The 19,241-nt window shown below is 35.5% G+C and overlaps 2 protein-coding genes across 5 annotated transcripts; one reads left to right on the top strand and one right to left on the bottom strand.

Moving 5' to 3' along the window:
• Window positions 1-1,071: 1,071 nt before the first annotated feature.
• APL1 (ADP glucose pyrophosphorylase large subunit 1) lies at window positions 1,072-8,299 on the top strand. Its single transcript, XM_068606909.2, has 15 exons — window positions 1,072-1,680; window positions 2,432-2,545; window positions 2,720-2,893; window positions 3,061-3,153; window positions 3,603-3,686; window positions 3,791-3,846; window positions 5,741-5,834; window positions 5,928-6,040; window positions 6,194-6,266; window positions 6,342-6,422; window positions 6,669-6,755; window positions 7,067-7,171; window positions 7,422-7,528; window positions 7,600-7,660; window positions 7,968-8,299. Exons 1-15 carry the CDS (start codon window positions 1,459-1,461, stop codon window positions 8,067-8,069), a joined length of 1,566 nt encoding a protein of 521 aa, XP_068463010.1. The 5' UTR covers window positions 1,072-1,458; the 3' UTR covers window positions 8,070-8,299.
• LOC137806678 (P-loop containing nucleoside triphosphate hydrolases superfamily protein) lies at window positions 6,570-19,010 on the bottom strand. Of its 4 annotated transcripts, none has more exons than XM_090300190.1 (12): window positions 18,610-19,010; window positions 18,433-18,526; window positions 18,229-18,342; window positions 17,978-18,100; window positions 16,578-16,682; window positions 16,004-16,162; window positions 15,856-15,924; window positions 15,529-15,618; window positions 9,957-10,097; window positions 9,045-9,262; window positions 6,978-7,815; window positions 6,570-6,822 (listed from the first exon to the last, which is right to left on the bottom strand). In XM_090300190.1, exons 1-11 carry the CDS (start codon window positions 18,873-18,875, stop codon window positions 7,791-7,793), a joined length of 1,404 nt encoding a protein of 467 aa, XP_090156316.1. In that variant the 5' UTR covers window positions 18,876-19,010; the 3' UTR covers window positions 6,570-6,822; window positions 6,978-7,790. The 4 variants fall into 4 exon arrangements, with proteins under 4 accessions (XP_090156316.1, XP_090156317.1, XP_068463011.1 ...); XM_090300191.1 differs by having other exon boundaries at window positions 18,229-18,338; window positions 18,610-18,940; XM_068606910.2 differs by lacking the exons at window positions 6,570-6,822; window positions 6,978-7,815 and having other exon boundaries at window positions 8,930-9,262.
• Between the last annotated feature and the right edge of the window lie 231 nt (window positions 19,011-19,241).

Below are 19,241 nucleotides of genomic sequence, written 5' to 3'. Positions count from 1 at the left end.
GGAAGGTGTATGAAGGCCCTACCTCGCCAGTTTCAGTAGAGATCGCACTCCTGAGTTAGCTATGCACTGGGCAGTACCATGCATAGGTGACTTAGCCAAAATGAGAGTAGAAGCAGCGCCAAGTCAGGGAGCCTCCAGATGATGGCACGTGTACAGTTGGATACGAGCCACGTGTCCAAGTCTGTAACTGCCAGGAGAGAGAAAACCACCAGGTATATAAGAGTTCTTAACAGATTTTCTAAGGTACGCACGTTCAGTTCATACACTTTACGCTTGCGAGTGACAGAGCTGTTTGTGAGAGAGAGTTTGCACGGTTCCAGTTCTTAGTATTTGGTGATACCGTCACTGACTTGAGCGTCGGAGTGCGATCGGCCGCAGCGGCGCCGTGTCGTTTCTTTGCAGGTTCTTGAGATAGATCCAGAGGAGGAACGGAAGTGAAAAGCGGCGCGCACGTCGATCCTTTGACGAGGCATTCTCCAGCGCTCCGGTCAACAGGCAGGATCAAAGAACATGTAAAGTGTTGTTTGAACAATAAAAGAAACCATAAAAAAATAGTATGAAGTTAAGATAAACATTAACTTCTGAAAGAATGATCATGCAATCGTTACTTTTGACAAACAAATGCTAGATTTTTTAAATGCGGACTGCATTTAAAGAGATTTGCCGCATTTAAAGAGATTGAATAGAATTCTAAAATTTTATTTTACATCGTAGTTGTAAATTATTATTTTTTTAGTTGTAATATGTTGCAATTCAAAATATCAGCAATCTTTTCCAATCAATATTGGCATGTTCCGTAAAAGGTTAATATTTGTTTTCGGTGAAACAAGACTCCTGCCATTGGTTGAAATGAATGGTGGCAAACTGAATCGAATGATGATATGCATGAACAGTTCTATGGATTCAATTCAATTCAATTCAAACTGTAACAACGTGAGCATTTTTTAACAACCAAAGGGAAACAAAGTCAAATGATTAGGTAATAATTTTTATGGTGAGAGACATGTTCCTTAATTTTGCACGAACTACATGAATAGTACAAGAGGGTGATAGAAACCACTTTTTCCCACTGAAAACCAAATTTGAAGCTGGAAACTTGTGAGCGGAAGTAGAGCACAAGTAATAATTCCTCAGCAAAGAGTTACAACGAATGACCAAATTCCAGGGCTAATCTAAACCCATGGAATATTCGGCAATTGGTCATAAGGACTAAAGTGTCATTGGACTTGGACATGTTCACTTATTTGTAATAACAGTAACAAACACAAACCAAACTGGTGGATGCTGTTGAATTTGGATAACGTGGCCCAATCCTCCAAAATACCCGGATATGCATGTAAGCAAATCTGCACACACACATTGCTGCTTCCTCTCTGCTTCTTCTATAGAACATAAATACACACACAAGACAACCTTCGATTACCAACTACGTAAATTCCCATTTTTCTCCCGGCAAAAATGGCAGCCTCTGCCGTCGGCCAGATAACGGTCTCCTCAGTGCAGTTGCATGGAATGGGGTGTGGTCGGAACTGGAAGCTTGTCAAGTTTTGCAATGGGGAACTTATGGGACGTAAGGTTCAGTTAAAAACTGGTGCTTCCAGAAGTGCTTACACCAAGAATGTGAAGCCTCAACACCGTATATGCATGTCTCTCACAGCTGACCTATCCACTGAATCCAAGGTCTACCTTACTCCTTTTATTTCCTTCTCTTCCACCACAAATACTTCTCATTTTTACTATAATATTTCACTTTTTAAAGGAAAAGATAGTGAAAGATATATCAGTTTACATCTGTAATATCATACAATACAATTTCAAAATTTATCAATATTTTAGGTCCACATTTTATCAAAAAATTATTTATCATTTCTGTTGTAATTGGTGCAGGGTTGTTATATGAGTAAACATGTCAATAAAATTTAGAGTCAAGGGATAGAAGAGTTTTAGGGCAATAGTACAAATATTTACTGAGTTGAAGCGAGTTGTTCAATATATCATGGCCCATGCTTCATGGTTGGATACTTAGGTCCACCATATCACCAACATTGTATACTTAACGGGACTCAGTTTTTTGTACCTTTTTTATTTATTTATGCGGAAATAAAACCAATGACATTCATTTTAAATTTAATCTGTTTAGATACCAACTAGAATTTGTCACTTAATTCACTTGAAAACTAAGAAAATTGTTACTTAATTCTCATAACACTTGATTGACATGCATACATCAAGTTTTCAAGTGTACTGATGTTTAAAATATACATAAATTTTGTAACAAGTGTTATGAGTCGATACCAAGGTCGCAAAAGCACTTCAATTTTAATGCTGTCATGTGGGTTTATGCATAATCTGTGAGAGTTATATAGTGTGTGCAACATAGCATTATTCCGTTTTGAACAAGATGAATTGGAATATGGGGTACATAGTGCAGTTGAGAGATCTAGAAATGGAAAGAAGAAACGCAAGGACAGTGTTGGCAGTTATACTTGGTGGAGGAGCTGGAACCCGTCTCTTTCCTCTCACTAAGCGACGAGCCAAACCTGCTGTAAGTTTATTTTCCTTTTTACTTTACCATTTTCATAGTTATTCTATCAACTAATGGTGCCTATATATTTATATATGTGTGTGTGGAAAATAAGTGCTGAAGAAAATGAAAATGGGACTAATGGGATATGATATCATAATGCTGCTCTTACATCTAAGGAGTTTGCTATGGTAGGTTCCTATTGGAGGTGCTTACAGGCTGATTGATGTGCCAATGAGTAACTGCATCAACAGTGGCATCAATAAGGTGTACATTCTCACTCAGTATAACTCAGCCTCACTCAACAGGCACATTGCACGTGCTTACAACTCTGGTAATGGAGTCACCTTTGGAGATGGCTACGTAGAGGTATCTCCCATCATGTTCCATCTCTTACTTGCTTGCATTTTACGTCAGTTTATGCATACGGGCTGTTAACAATTATGCTCGAGTTCTTAATGATCTTAAAAAAAAAAGACTATCAAGTAGTAAGAACTATGCTCCTGAAGGTTACAAGAGTGCATGTTCTCTTTCAGGTTCTTGCAGCAACCCAAACCCCAGGGGAGGCAGGTAAAAAGTGGTTTCAAGGTACTGCTGATGCTGTGCGACAGTTCCACTGGCTCTTTGAGGTATTAAGTTATAGTGATTGATGTAACTACAACATCTATATAAAATCTCTTTTTTATGATCTCAGTTATGTAATTTTACATTTTTGGGCTGGGAAGTGGAGATTGGAGATAGATCAGTGATGTGGAAGAGATCTCGTTACTTGTTATGACAGACCATAGACTACTCTATTTCAGATTGCCAAAGTTCCAAATCATTTTATAACTCGAATTTCCCAGGCTTTGCTTGTTAAATGTGGTTTTGCTGCTATCCAACTCCAGGGTAGTAGAACATTCCCCTTGATTCACAATTTAAGGTGTTGAGATGTACAAGTCAATCAAGGAACATTTAGATGAATTCTGTTTTCAGGGGAAAGGGCTTTATTTTTTTTCCCTATCACGGCAAAGGCCAAGAAGAATCTAAATGCTAGTTTGGAGTTCAGTGTGAATATACTTCCATGTTCATGTTGTAGGATCCAAGAAGCAAGGGCATTGAGGATGTCTTGATTCTTTCTGGGGATCACCTCTATCGAATGGACTATATGGACTTTGTTAGAGTAAGGCACTGTGCCATAAAATCAAATAATTCTTCCCCCTTTCAATTCAGCTGATGCAATCAAATTATTGACTCTCACATGTTTCTACTCATTTTCATACGCAGAATCATCGGGAGAGTGGTGCGGATATCACTCTTTCTTGTCTGCCAATGGACGACAGGTAGGTTGCTTGCCTCACACATTCTAACTTTCCAATTACTTCAACATAGAAATTAGTGCAAATGTGTTGATTAATAGGCTGTGTCGTAAGGGTTTGGTAGACAATGAATTCTTATTGAAAGTTAGTAGTATTAAAGTGATTCTTTATGTTAGTAACTGGTCAAACATAAAGATTGATAAACGAGGTGACACATTTGGAAGAATTACAAAAAGAGGAAGAAACCCATATGAAAGAGGAAATAATAAGATCAAACAAATGGTGTGCAATATCTAAGAAGAAGAATCATAAAAAAAAAAAACTATTGGAATAAAGGTAAACCTCAGAGTATTATAATTACAATAGGTTTGGGTATTTTCAAAACAATTTCCATTTTGGAAATCAAAATCACAATTCATTTGCTGAAGCAGAAAATGGTGAAGGAAACTTGTTCTTTATTTGCAAAAGGCAACTCAATAGCATAAAAAGTATGGTATTTGGATAATGATTGTAGTATACGAAGATAGAAAAAAATTTGTTAACATGAATTCTTCACCTAACTAAAACGTTAAATTAGGCAATTAGGAATGTGTTGAAGTAGATTGTAAAGGTAGCATGGAGTTACAACACAAAAATCAGATAAGGTCATTCATGATACCTTTATGTGCTAAAGCCAAAATTAGATGAAAATATGTTGAGTATTTTGAAGCATTTATTCTCTTTGATTTGAGAATCCAGATTGCAGAACTTTTTATTCAAAAGGAAGAATTTTTGTTGTGATGAAAATCACAAATAGCATATGTTTCACACTTTCTCTTAGTTTCTTAATTACGAGAGAAAATTCAACTTGATGGTTAGAGAGGAAAATAATTATTGTCTATGACATCCTCATAAAGTCCTTCAAGTTCAAGTTCATAATGTTCAAGCTCAACTCATCAAAAAAATTAAGAGTTTGAGTAATATTTATGCAATGTGCAATTGTTTTGGAACCATAAAACTTTGGCAAGGCAATTGAAGAAAAATCTTGGAGTAAGGTAATGCAAAAAGAATTTGATGTAATTGAAAAGAATAAGAGATGGGAACTGTCTTAAACGCCAAATAACAAAGAAACTATGAAATGAATAAATAAAGTAAATGACTCAATATAAAAAATAAAACAAGGCTTGTTCACAACAATCCAGTATTGATTTTGAAGAGGCTTTTGCTCTTGTGATGTGTTTAACCGTTGGAACTTTAATTTCTCTTGCAACTCAAAAAGAGTGAAAATCATTTCAAATTGGATGTGAAATCAGGGTTTTTAATGGTGAATTGAAATAAGAGTTCTATGTTGAGCAACCTCAAGGCTTTGGATTGAAGGCCAAGAAGAGAAGATTTATAAATTAAAGAATTTTTTGTATGGGTTGAAAAAAGCACCTAGAGCAAACAACATTTACATTTATTTCACAGAGAAAGACTTTAAAATATCTTTAAATGTACTCCATAATAAAAGAGAAAAATATTAAATAGAGTTCAGGATTTTCTGCACAGTTTGATAGAAAGTGAGTTCCTTGAGTATTAGACATCAATGTCACCTCCGAAATACCACCTACAAAATGTCCCATATGCTTTAATATGCATGATCACCACCATCTATAGCTTGAAATCACAATGGTTCATTTTCTCTTTCTTGTATCCGACTAACTTGAAGTATTCTTATGAGTTTGTTAATGTAATGAATGAGACATTAAAGCCAATCCATGTATGCAGGCTAAATCTGAATTAGAAACTAGCATTTTTTTTCTTTAGCATTTTTACGACAAAAACCCAAATGAAAAATCAACCCAAAAGATTAGCTGAGTCAACAATTTCTATCAATATCTAAGCTTAGTGATATTCATCATATATTACTGTTCTAAACTCTTTTGTCCAACCATGACAGCCGTGCCTCAGATTTTGGTCTGATGAAGATAGACAACAAAGGAAGGATCCTTTCCTTTAGTGAAAAGCCTAAAGGAGAAGAGTTGAAAGCAATGGTACACTTTATGTTAATTATACTAATAGTAATAACACTCCCGAAAAGTTCAACAACTAGAACCACTGCTAATACGTACTGCCTTATAATTTAGCAAGTGGATACAACCGTTTTGGGCCTTTCGAAGGATGAAGCTCAAAAGAAACCATACATTGCTTCCATGGGAGTGTACGTCTTCAAGAAGGAGATACTTCTTAATCTACTAAGGTACTGATCAATATCTAGCAAAATGTTAGGCTTTTTCCTTTGGTTCACTTCATCTATTAATATATTCTATAAAAATACAGAAATATGCACTGAGAATAAATTGATCTTGTTGCAAAGCTTGATTGTTAAGTGCTACAAATTACTTTAATTTAGATGGCGCTTTCCAACTGCAAACGACTTTGGATCAGAGGTTATTCCTGCCTCAGCTAGAGAATACTATATGAAGGTAGGACTGAAAAAATCATTGCATGAGAATCTTTTCTGCTTCTAATTTACCTATCGTGTGACAATCTGTGTGCAGGCTTATCTCTTCAACGATTATTGGGAAGACATAGGAACCATCAGATCATTCTTTGAGGCAAATCTTGCCCTCACTGAGCATGTGAGTGTCAAATCACCTTGTTGAGCTTCAATGAGTTGATTGTGTTGAGTTCATTAGTTATTAGTGGAAGGTCGTGCTAGAGGTGAACATAAGAAATAAATTGAACTGTTAAATGGAAAAACTTAACTACAAACAGTTTTTCATCTCATCCTTTTCAATTTCATTTCATAGAACTATTTTCCTTGTTCAATGATTGAGATCCAAAATCTTTCTTGCCTAAAAGAGCTTACTTCTGCGATTTTTCAGCCATCCAGGTTTAGCTTTTACGATGCAGCAAAACCAATGTATACGTCCAGGAGAAACTTACCACCATCAAAGATTGACAATAGCAAGGTCAGTTCTTCAAACTTGCTCGTGAGAAATTTTGTTTGTAATTCAAACTAGACGTACCAAGGCCTTACTGCATGGAGAAGAGTGAACTTAATTCGTTAGGCATACAACCAAAACAATTCATTTAACACACTGTTGCATCCTATATTATCATATGCAGAATGCGGTACCGACAAATGTGGAGGAATTCATGTGCTTAGATGTTCAACATTTTATTTTACTTACCTTGTTGTATCCCCATCCCACACCAGAGAACCACCTCTTTTCTGCTTTTAAATCTCAACCACAACATTGTTATTTGTCCCTTCATGCAGATTGTTGATTCAATCATATCACATGGAAGCTTCTTGAATAATTCCTTGATAGAGCACAGTGTTGTTGGAATCAGATCCAGAATAAACTCAAACGTTCATCTAAAGGTTTGGTGCATCAATTCTACCATCTAACCATGTCTACTTGAAAAAATTTACAAGATGACGATGTATATTGTTATAAACATTGCCATATATACATGAGTTGTTATGGTACATCAAGTCTCAAATTTATAGGTTAACATATATATCTTTTGTTCAGCAGAAATATAATAGTATTCTCTGTAGAACATAAAATTTTTCTTAGGTGTGCGCTCATCTAGTTCTATAACTTCTGATGCATTACACTTCTTTGCAGGATACTGTGATGCTTGGTGCTGATTTCTATGAAACCGATGCAGAAGTGGCAGAACTCTTAGCTGAAGGAAGGGTTCCAATAGGAATAGGAGAAAATACAAAAATCAAGTATGCATTACAATGCTCACTATCTTAACCATTACTTTCTCACGCTTTACTCACTTCCCACATTTCTGCAGGGACTGTATTATTGACAAAAATGCTAGAATAGGAAAGAATGTCGTAATAGCAAACTCAGAGGTATGCTCTTGAAACTACTCTAAATATGTATAGCATTACAAGAAGACAACGTGATACACCTACCAATTCACTAAATCACTGTATAATAACTAATTAATCTCGCTTAAATTCTATGACAAGCAAAAGAACCTCACTTCAATTTTCTCTTACAAACCCTGAAATAAGTGAGACAAACATATTCTTTTTACTGGGATATCATGAAAATTCACAATAGTTTAAACTAAAAATAAAATCATTTAGATACCACAAACGAGATTGTGATTTTTTATATGAAAAGTGTACTAAATCTGCCTTTAATGACTTACAGGGCATACAAGAGGCTGATAGATCTTCAGAAGGGTTTTACATCCGTTCTGGGGTTACCATTGTATTGAAAAACTCAGTAATTGAAGATGGACTCATCATATAATAAATTTGCCCGCGATTTGTTTGCCCCGTTTCACCATGAATTTAAGGATGGGAATGTTTTAAATTTTATGAATAATAATTTTAAAAAAAGGATTTAAACATTAAATATCAATGTGTTGTCGAAATGATAGAGATAATTTCACATCTCATATCTGGTATGTACTTATATATAATAATTATCAGCCTCAATTATACATTTTCACAGCAGTGTAATATATACAAGTTTACATACACAGTTGCACTGAACTTTTCTAGATGGGCTCTTTTAATGAGGAAAATCATTGATTTTTTGGAATGAGTCAAGTATGAAAAATAATGAAATGAGTTCAATGATGATGAAGAATGAGAATAGAATTTAGTGAAAATTCACAATCAAGTTAGTAAGTGAATAAGAGAGAAATAAAATTTCAATTTCCACTTGTTATTTTTATTTTATCTAAATAAGTTTTACTAGACAAAAGATGATGAAATATTTTTTTTATAAACTTCAAAACAGGCTTATAAAAAAGTTGATATAATAAAAAATAATCGAGCAAGTGCTTAATCAAATTACTTAAATGTACCCTTTATGTTTGTTTAATAAATATTTTTCTCAAAATTGCGTAAAAATAAACTATCCTCCCTTCTTCTGTCTAACATCTTCCGAACATATCCACAAAAAAAAAACTTTCAACAATATCTTTACTAGAATTTTAATTTTATCCTTCTGAGTGCAGCTGGAATTCCACACACTCATTCCTTCTTGGCAGAGTCCGGAATTTTTTTCTTTTCTTCAGTAGCTTGTTATTTTAATATTCTATGGGTACCCCACATGATGAAGATCATCCAGAATATAAAACGTTTTTAAAAGCTAGAAAAAAATAGAGTCAATTTGAGGCACACCATATTTATAGTCGATCAGATTAAAATATGAAACTTTAGCAAGGTTTATGAAATAATAAGCTCTTCACAGTCGAACATCAACTCATTTTCATACCTCTGGAGAACAAATCGCTCATCTGGAACAATAATGCTGGTAACAGTACAATTGATGTCAGAAAAGGGTTTTCTACATGTTCGGCCTGCTCGATGAAGATAATCAATAGCAGTCCTTGGCAGATCAAAGTTGTAAATGTGAGACATTTCTGGAAGGTCAAACCCCCTAGCAGCTATATCTGTTGCTACAAGAAGATAGCCACCTCCTTTTCTAACCTCCTGAATCAAAGAAACAACATAACTGTTGTTACCAACCATTTCCCCTCCTCAACTTTAGCTTATCATTTACTCACAAAATACACATTTTAATGCTACTGCCTCCGACAGGCTTAAGAATTTTGAAGAGAAGGTTTAAATAGAAGTCAAATTAAGAATTCGAAATCTAGTAAGTTTTAGGCAAACGACTGGGGTGACTCTTGAACTAAATTTTCCCCACTTGTAGTCAATGTCATCATCCCCAGCCAATACTCATCAAAGAGTTCCCTTAAATTTTGGTTGACTAGTTTATTTCCCAAGGCCAGGGCAGTAATGTCAAGGATTCAAGGCTGAAGAATGCTACCAACACACCTCTTAAGACTGTTTTCAACACTCTATTTCCTATTAATTGTAATTTATGTGCGTCCCCCACTAGTTAGGGAGTGGGATCCACCATATGGAGAATGAGAGTCACATAGTAAGACCCATTCATCTAATGGGAAATGAGAATGTGTTGCTACTATTTCTTGACAAGGTTTTATTAAAAATTAACTATAATCAAAACTTATTTTGAACCTAGCTACAAGTTAGACTGAAGGATGACTGTTAAAATGAATTTAGATGCAGAATACAGTGGTAAAAAATGCACGGAGAACAGATAATTAGGGGGTTACCAAAGAAACGTTCTATCAATATCAATCCACTGATTGACACTTACCAACAGTGAAGCTGCTCGTGAATTGAAATTCATTTTGTCTTCAAGGAGGAGGACATCTAAATCACCTTGGTATGATGTCTTCAAAAAGTCAATCAGAAGGGATGCTGATGGAGCCTTTCCAGACTTTTTGGACTTCTCAGACTGCATAACAAAATATGTAATATTTAGTCAATATTTCACATAATACATGACCAAGTCTAACAGATATTAAATGTAGATATAATATGGGATAATCATTTGAAGGGCACTAACTGTTAAGTAATGATCAATAGATGCAACCAAGTCCTATAAATATGAAACTAAGCAGTGTTACAGGGAAATTATCATAACAGAAAAAAGGACCTTACGTCCTCTAAAATGTAAGTAACCTCATGATAAAACCATAGTTATACTATTAAAGGAAAAGAAAGAATAGGGTAAATCCCTTGTGTATATTGAACACATAGGGTTATGTTTATATAGGAAAAAGAAACATATGGGCTAAGCCCATTACATAAATATGAGATATCTAACAATATCTATAATATCTCATAATATCAAATAATATCTAATTATATCTAATAATATCTAACACTCCCCCTCAAGCTGGTGCATATAGATCATATGTACCCAGCTTGTTACAAATGTAATCAATCCTAGGTCCTCGTAAGGGTTTAGTAAAAATATCTGCTAATTGATTATTTGAATTAACAAACTCAGTCTTGATATCTCCTGATATAATCTTTTCTCGAATGAAATGACAATCAATCTCAATATGTTTTGTCCTTTCATGAAAAACTGGATTTGAGCTAATATGAAGAGCAGCCTGATTATCACATATCAGTGTCATTTGAGTAACCTCTCCAAATTGCAATTCTTTAAGTAACTGTTTAAGCCAAATAAGCTCACAAGTAGCCGAGGCCATAGCTCTATATTCTGCTTCTGCACTAGATCTTGCCACAACACTTTGTTTCTTGCTCTTCCAAGAGATCAAGTTATCACCAATGGAGACACAATAACCAGAAGTTGACCTTCTATCAGATGGAGATCCTGCCCAATCAGCATCTGAATAACAAACGACTTTAGTATGGTTATTATGACCATATAACAAACCTTTTCCAGGAGAGCCTTTAATGTACTTCACTATACGAATGACTGCATTCCAATGATCTTCACATGGAGAATTAAGAAATTGACTCACCACACTGACTGCAAAGGAAATATCAGGACGAGTAACAGTGAGATAGTTCAATCTTCCAACTAATCTCCTGTACTTCTCAGGATCTGAAAGAGGCTCCCCCTGATTGGGTAGAAGCTTGACGTTGGGATCCATGGGAGTATCAACAGATTTCGAATTCATCAACCCAATTTCCTCCAAAATATCTAATGCGTATTTTCTTTGAGAGATAACAATACCAGTATTGGATTGTGCTACCTCAATCCCCAAGAAATATCTGAGTTTGCCAAGATCTTTGGTCTGAAAGTGTTGACAAAGGTGTTGTTTTACTTGTGAGATGCCATGGTGATCACTGCCTGTAAGAACAATGTCATCAACATATACTACAAGATAGATACAACCAGCACTCGAGTGACGATAAAAAACTGAATGATCGCCTTCACTGCGAGTCATACCAAATTGTTGAACAACATTGCTAAATTTTCCAAACCAAGCCCTAGGAGACTGCTTGAGGCCATATAAGGATTTGCGAAGACGACATACCAATCCAGAAGACTCCCCCTGAGCAACAAAACCGGGAGGTTGCTCCATATAAATTTCTTCCTGCAAATCCCCATTAAGAAAAGCATTTTTAACATCCAATTGATAAAGAGGCCATTGTTGAAGAGCAGCCATAGCTATGAATAAGCGAACAGAGGCCATCTTTGCTACTTGAGAAAAAGTATCACCATAGTCTAAACCAAAAATTTGGGTATAACCCTTAGCCACAAGACGAGCTTTGAGACGATCAATAATACCATCAGGACCAACTTTGATAGCAAAAATCCACCTGCAACCAACAACAGATTTCCTAGATGGTAAAGGAACAAGTTCCCAAGTTCCATTATTCTGAAGCGCATTCATTTCATCAAGCATGGCCTGACGCCAACCAGGATGGGCTAAGGCATCACCTACAGATTTTGGAATGGATACAGAAGAAATAGACGAAAGGCAGGTATAAAAGGGTTGAGATAGTCTATGGTAACTCAAAGCAGTATAATGTGGAGAGGGATTACGAGTAGAACGTATACCTTTACGGATAGCAATAGGAAGATCAGGTTCAACAGTCGGAGGTTCAACTATAGGAGCCGGAGGGGGATGAGGTGTTGGCACCAGAATAGAGTCTGCTGATGGACGATGAGATGGTTGACGACGACTATACACCTGAAGAGTTGGCGGCGGTGGTGAATTGTTAGGTGCACTAGGCACAACAAGAGGAATATTAACTTGATTAGATGAAGAAATTGAAGGAGAAGGACAAGACTTAAAGTAAAGGGAAGATTCACTGAAGGTGACATCTGCTGAAATAAAATAACGGTTTAAAGACGGTGAGAAACATTTATATCCTTTTTGTGATCTAGTGAACCCTAAAAAGACACATTTGTGTGACTTAGGAGATAATTTATCAAGACCAGGACTAAAATTATGAACAAAACATGTGGACCCAAAAACTTTGGGAGGTAAAGAGTGGAGAGGGTCATGTGGAAATAAAATAGAATGAGGAATTTTGTTATCTAAAACTGAAGATGGCATGCGATTAATGAGATAACATGCACTAAGAACAGCATCACCCCAAAAACGCTGAGGAACATCACCATGGATTAAAATAGTACAAGTTGTTTCAACAAGATGTCTATTCTTGCGCTCAGCTACCCCATTTTGTTGAGGTGTATAAGCACATGAAGTTTGATGAAGAATACCATGAGAAGCCATAAAATTTTTAAAAGAATGAGAAAGATACTCACGTCCATTATCACTGCGCAAAATTCGGATGGAAATTCCAAATTGATTTTTAATTTCATTGTAAAATATTTGAAATATAGAAAACAACTCAGAACGGTTTTTCATTAAAAATACCCAAGTACATCTTGAATAATCATCAATAAAAGTAACAAAATACTGAAATCCTAAATTAGACTTAATACGACTTGGTCCCCAAATGTCAGAGTGAACTAAGGCAAAAGGAGATGAAGCACGTTGTGAGACACTACGAGGAAAAGAACTACGAATTTGTTTCCCTAACTGACACGACTCACACGATAAAGTAGACACATTAGACAAACTTGGAACAAGCTGTTGCATCTTGGCAAGACTAGGATGACCCAACCGAGCATGAATGAGAGATGGAGAATCCATAATTGCGCCAACATGTGCAGAGATCTGTAGTTGATAAAGTCCATGAGACTCACATCCGGTGCCAATCATCCGTCCCGAACTCCGGTCCTGTAAAGTAACAGAATCTTTGGTAAAAGAAATAACACAGTCAAGGGAACGAGTGAGACGACTAATGGATAATAAGTTAAATGGAGACCCAGGGACATAAAGAACATTATCATTAGATAAAGATGAAAAAAGATTAATAGTACCAACACCATGTGATGGTACCCTATATCCATTGGCCATGGTAACTGAAGGTAAATAACCCGTAGTAGATAGGGAAGAGAAAAAAGATTTATTACCAGTAATGTGATCAGTGGCACCTGAATCTAGAAACCAAGGGCCATGGGAAGTGGAGTGAGTGAGGCCAACAAAAGATGTACCTGAATGTGCAACAGAAGCCGTGGAACTAGGGTTCTGACGATCCTCATACCATTTAAGAAATTCATTGAAAATAGCAGGCTGGCTTGGGGTATCAATTGAAGTATGGTCCATGGTAGAAGGTTGCACAGGGGCAATTTGAGCAACCGCAACAGATCTAGGAGGACGACCATGTAAGGCATAACATCTGTCAATTTTGTGGCCAAGTTTGCCACAATGGTCACACTTGTGACGCCCTTTGCCCGGCTTGTGAGGGTGAGTACGATCATTATGCTGAGATACTAAAGCAAAAGAGTCATCAACATGAGACGTTATATCAGCGGTGTGTTTACTTGGCACGCGCAAAAGGGTAGAACAAGTGGAAGTAAAATTGGGCACAATAGGAGATCCCAAAATTTGATCACGAACGTGAGAATAATCATCAGGAAGACCATGTAAACCCAATAACATGAAGAACTTGGATCTTTGTTCTAGTTCTTGAGAAGGAGTAGAGGCAGGAGGTAATAACTCATTAAAATCATGAAGAAGAGCATGAAGTTTACCTAGATATTCTGCCATTGTACCATCAAGACGTTTGGGAGCAACAATTGTGAGAAGATTTTGACACACACCATAAAGACGTTGAGTATCATTGGTGTATAATAATTTTGCTTGTTCCCAAACTTCTGAACATGTTTCATAGGTACGAAAAATTTGTTTTAAAGATGAGTGAATGGTCGATTTGATAACAATGCATAATTGAGCATCAATTTTCGACCAACGAACAACCTCATTTTCAGCAAGAGTAGGATGAGTAAGATGATCAACATAACCTTGACTCTTAAGCCATAATTTAATATCTGATGCCCAAGTGTCATAATTGGTTCCATCCAATTTGTCAATGGAAAGATGAACATTGACGTAATTAGTATAAATAGATGAATCCGGCATAATGACTGAAGAAGAAGCCATAGTGGCAGCGGAAGCGGAAGAAGCCATAAAAGATAAGGACAAATCCAGTCACCGGTTAATTGGCGGGAGCAACAAAGATGAAGGCTCCGACAGCGATTCCGGCGAGATTCCGGCGGCGGCTCCGGCGAAGGTCCGGCGAGACAGTGGGGTGGTGGCTGGAAAATTCCAGTGAATAGTGGGTTCACCAATAAAAATTGAACCCTAAACCCTAAACTATAATCTTATGCTCTAGATACCATATTAAAGGAAAAGAAAGAATAGGGTAAATCCCTTGTGTATATTGAACACATAGGGTTATGTTTATATAGGAAAAAGAAACATATGGGCTAAGCCCATTACATAAATATGAGATATCTAACAATATCTATAATATCTCATAATATCAAATAATATCTAATTATATCTAATAATATCTAACACTAACTCTATAGTTTGTTACCCAGGTGCTTGTATTTTGTCAAAACTAAGCAAGATTTTAATCAATGATCATCAGCAATACAATTACTCTCAAAAGTGAACCTTGCAATTTAGAGGATCTTGATCCGAGAAACTGTTCAACAGCTCAAGCACTAATGACAATCACAACTACTTGAATATAAATGTCAAATGGTTTATACGTGCAAAAGCAATTATTAATCCAACAGTACAGGCACAAAATAGCAATACCTCATGGGAAAGTATTTTATTAGGGAATGATAATTATGCAATTTATACTGTTTCTCATGCCTGGGACTACCGAAAGTAAGGCATATAATAATGTAAAATGTTTAAAATTTAAAGTAAACTTCCTCTACTCCAGATCGTGACCTACTGATTGCATAATCTCATTGATGCAAAATTGTTATTCCATAATCTAACTGAAGGAGGAGAAGAAAGTTTTTAGCATACCTGCTCAGCAACAAATATAATGCCAGATTCAGGCGCATCAGATTGTACCAAGGATAACAGGGTTTCTAATTTTCTTTCGGTTTCACATCTCTGATGATTGAAATAGCAAAAGAATTTAGTTAATAGCAAACATAAGTACTTAATAAACAAGAGACTAACAAAAAGTTGAAGTTGAAGTTTAAACAATTTTATATAAATCTTTCCAAGATCTAAGGGTGACAGTCTGATATGCGAACCAAGCATTGAAAGAGAAAGACGCATACATTTTTTATATGGTAGAACTAGAAATACACAAGGTTTATTTATTCTATAAACAATATTTCTTACTATAAATCTATGATATAGGCGAGATGGCATGGGCTCCACAGCACTGACATGAATATGGACCACATCTCTCTGAAAAACAAATAAAGAAGTCAGAGAGAAAGTTTAAGGTACCTGAAAGACAGACACACATACAATCAGACCAACTTACCTTTGTCCATTTTTGCTGCAGACAGTCATGAATAAATCGGTTATGTTGTGGTATAGATGCACTGGCAAAGACTGTCTGACGGTTATTGCAAGATGAATATGAAGTCAAAATTTTTCGAAGAGAACTCACTTGCTTTGAAGAATTGAAAATACAGTCAACCTAAGCAGAAAATAATACAAAATAATAAGAAATAAATATTTATGAAATTGCTGAGGAGAAGAATGAAGAACAGAAGTTGGCAATATATAATTCCAAGTCTTGTAATTTTCATATATCACAATTGGTAATTTCTAAAAGGTGAAATGTTGATTTCCACTCATGGTGATGTGAAATAATGAAATTGAATATGCTAAAAAACACTTTCAAACTACCTTCAATTTACTTCACTTAGCTGAGCCCTGATATAAATAACTTTTTCAAAGCAATTATAGTTGGGTGGTGGTCTGCAGTCATATTTCTTACTTTTAAAACATGCAGAGACAACAAAAACAAGACATCTGAAAATTTGCTTTTACATTTTACTAAAAAATGTATAAAGACTAGGTGATTTAAATTTAAAATTTAAAACTCTTGCCTCATCAACAATCAGCACACGCACAGTTTCAAGCGAAAAAGTATGTCTTTCAAGCATTTGGCATAAACTCCCAACTGTTGCAACCACTACTGTTGGTGGCTCTGCCTGAAATTTGAGAAAGTTAAACAAGCAAATGGAGCAGGAAAAGGGTCTTTTCTATAAGACTTAATGATGCCAGCGACCAGTTAAGAGAATATAAAAATCAAAGTAAATGAAAGCAGTGTGTTCAAAATGAGCAGTCGTATATCATTCTCATGTCATATGTAAAGGTTTGGGATATATTTGGGTAAACAACTTAAGCACTTATTCAATAAGCTTTTGTCGAAGAGTTTATCCATAAACCAGAAGAACTTATCTTGATAAGCTTTTCCATGAAGCTTATTGAAAAAAGTTTAACAGAGCTTAAAGAAAAGTCATAAGCCACTTCCCTAAGATCAAATAAGCACTTCCAATAGTAAGAATTTATAATATTTAAAACATAAAATTGTATATGCTACACTATACAAGAATTAAGGACTACAGCACTTTTAGAATATTCAAACCATTTTCCTATAAAGGTCTCAAGCATAAAAAAAAACACAAAACTCAAGGAATTGGTCATTGATGCCTAATCTGCAATGCTCATCATCCTATCCGCTAACCATTTGCATTATAAACATATAGAGAGTGCACTCTATTTCAACAACTTTATAAAAAAAACACAAAACTCAAGGAATTGGTCATTGATGCCTAATCGGCAATGCTCATCACCCCATCCGCTAACCATTTGCATATAAACATATAGAGAGTGCACTCTATTTCAACAACTTTAGTTAGGCTTTACAGTTTATTTATTGGGCCGAACAGCAAAACAACAGAAGACTCAAAAATATACCTAAGAACATAGGTTATCATTACTTTGACCAATCGGTCACATCTACAAACTTAGATAACAACTACTCGCATTAAAGAACTCTCTTAAAAATCACAACTGTTTAACAAATTCAATTAACTTTAAGCTGTTAAATGTTTTTATTCCAAATTATCAGTACCCTAAAATTAATTGATAGTACAGTATCTATAATTCAAAGCATTTGCATCCATGAATATCCGTGGCTTCCAAAAAATGGAAGAGAGTAAAGTAATAAATTAGAGAATAAATTAATTGTAGCAGGAACATAGTTAGATATTGTACAGAAGAGTCAATAAAATTTACTCAGAAGGTAGAAAAGTATGAGAAGCAAGAAGAAAACCCATTATCTCTCAAATAATCCCCAAAATAGATTAAAAAAGCGGACATCCTGTGGTATTAAGTAGAATTCAAAAATTGCAGCAGCATTCAATTGTTAAGTCACTGAATGTATTTGGTTAAAAATACAATACAATAGAACTCATTGAAGAAAAATACAAAAGGGTTCTACCTTTAACCAAGTCTTGTGTCTTTTTAGTGTTCCTCCATCTAGCAGAGCCATGATGGAACATGACTTGTGCTCCCCAACGACTCCAGTTGGCTTTGCAGCCAATGTCCTAGCTACCTTAGTGACCTTATAATTGAAATTGGTTCATGCTTTAGCACTCAGTAGTGGCCCTTTCCAAGGGAATTACCCCTGACATGTTGCAGTAAAAATAAGCTACATACTATTACGACATCACAGCTCAAGAACACTCTTACTTGCATTCCGAGTTCCCGGGTGGGCACAACGACTAGGGCTTGCACAGAGGATTTTGCAGCATTGATGATGGAGTTAATCAAAAGCAGGTATGTGAGTGTCTTCCCAGAACCTGTCTAAAGAAGAAATGAAAATAAGCCTACACATGAACATGGATCAGCACGCAAGTAAAAACAAAAAAAGAAAAGGTGTAAAATATAAATAACCTGAGCATGAAGAATGCAGTCACGCCCGGAAAAAAGGTAAGGCAAAGCTTCCCTCTGGATATCTGTGGGCATTACATATCCAATATCTTCCATCCTGTAACATATTCTTCAAATTCTTAGCACAAAGCAGAGAAGGAAAAGAAAGAAAGAAAAAAACGAGAAAGGTCTTCCAATTGCCTTTGCAATATATGTTCAGGAACGTGAGCTTGGCATAATTCTCTGAGAGTGGGAGTGGTGAGCGCTGTTGGGGTTATGGGAGAGGTATCGAGAACGGCTTCTGGAGTTCTGAATTTGGAGTTGCGATTAAGGTTAGTAGTGTAGGAGAAGTGTTTGAGAAAATGGTTGTGAGAAGGAAGGACGTAACAAGTAGGAGTTGGTTTTTCATATGAAAGAAAACGCTGAGTGGGAAGAGGCGACAACAGTGAGAGCGTGGCGGTGTCCATCGCATCTGTAGAGTAGATAGACTGACAGATAGACAACCTGATGAATAACTCTGTTACTGCGCCTTGGGCTTTCTTTGGATTCAGTTGGAAAAACTAAGAAAAAAGAGAAAGATATTTCAGAAGATGCTATGAACTGAGAAAAAGGGACCATGTCATAAAATAAATTTTGATCTATATTAATAAATTTAAAGAATAATTTATAAAATAAATTAAAATAAAAAAGTAATTTTTTTAAATATATTTAACATAAAATTAAATTTAAAATAAAATACAAAATTTTAATAAATAAAAGTATATTAAAATAAATTATCAAAAATTAAATAAATATTTTTAATACTTTTATTTTAATTATTTAATTGCTTTAAT

Source organism: Phaseolus vulgaris, chromosome 3 (assembly GCF_051622355.1).
Source record: "Phaseolus vulgaris cultivar YP4 chromosome 3, ASM5162235v1, whole genome shotgun sequence".
Classification (NCBI taxonomy): Eukaryota; Viridiplantae; Streptophyta; class Magnoliopsida; order Fabales; family Fabaceae; genus Phaseolus; species Phaseolus vulgaris.
Note: the sequence above shows the minus strand (reverse complement) of the source record. Positions and strands in the feature narration are given on the sequence as shown.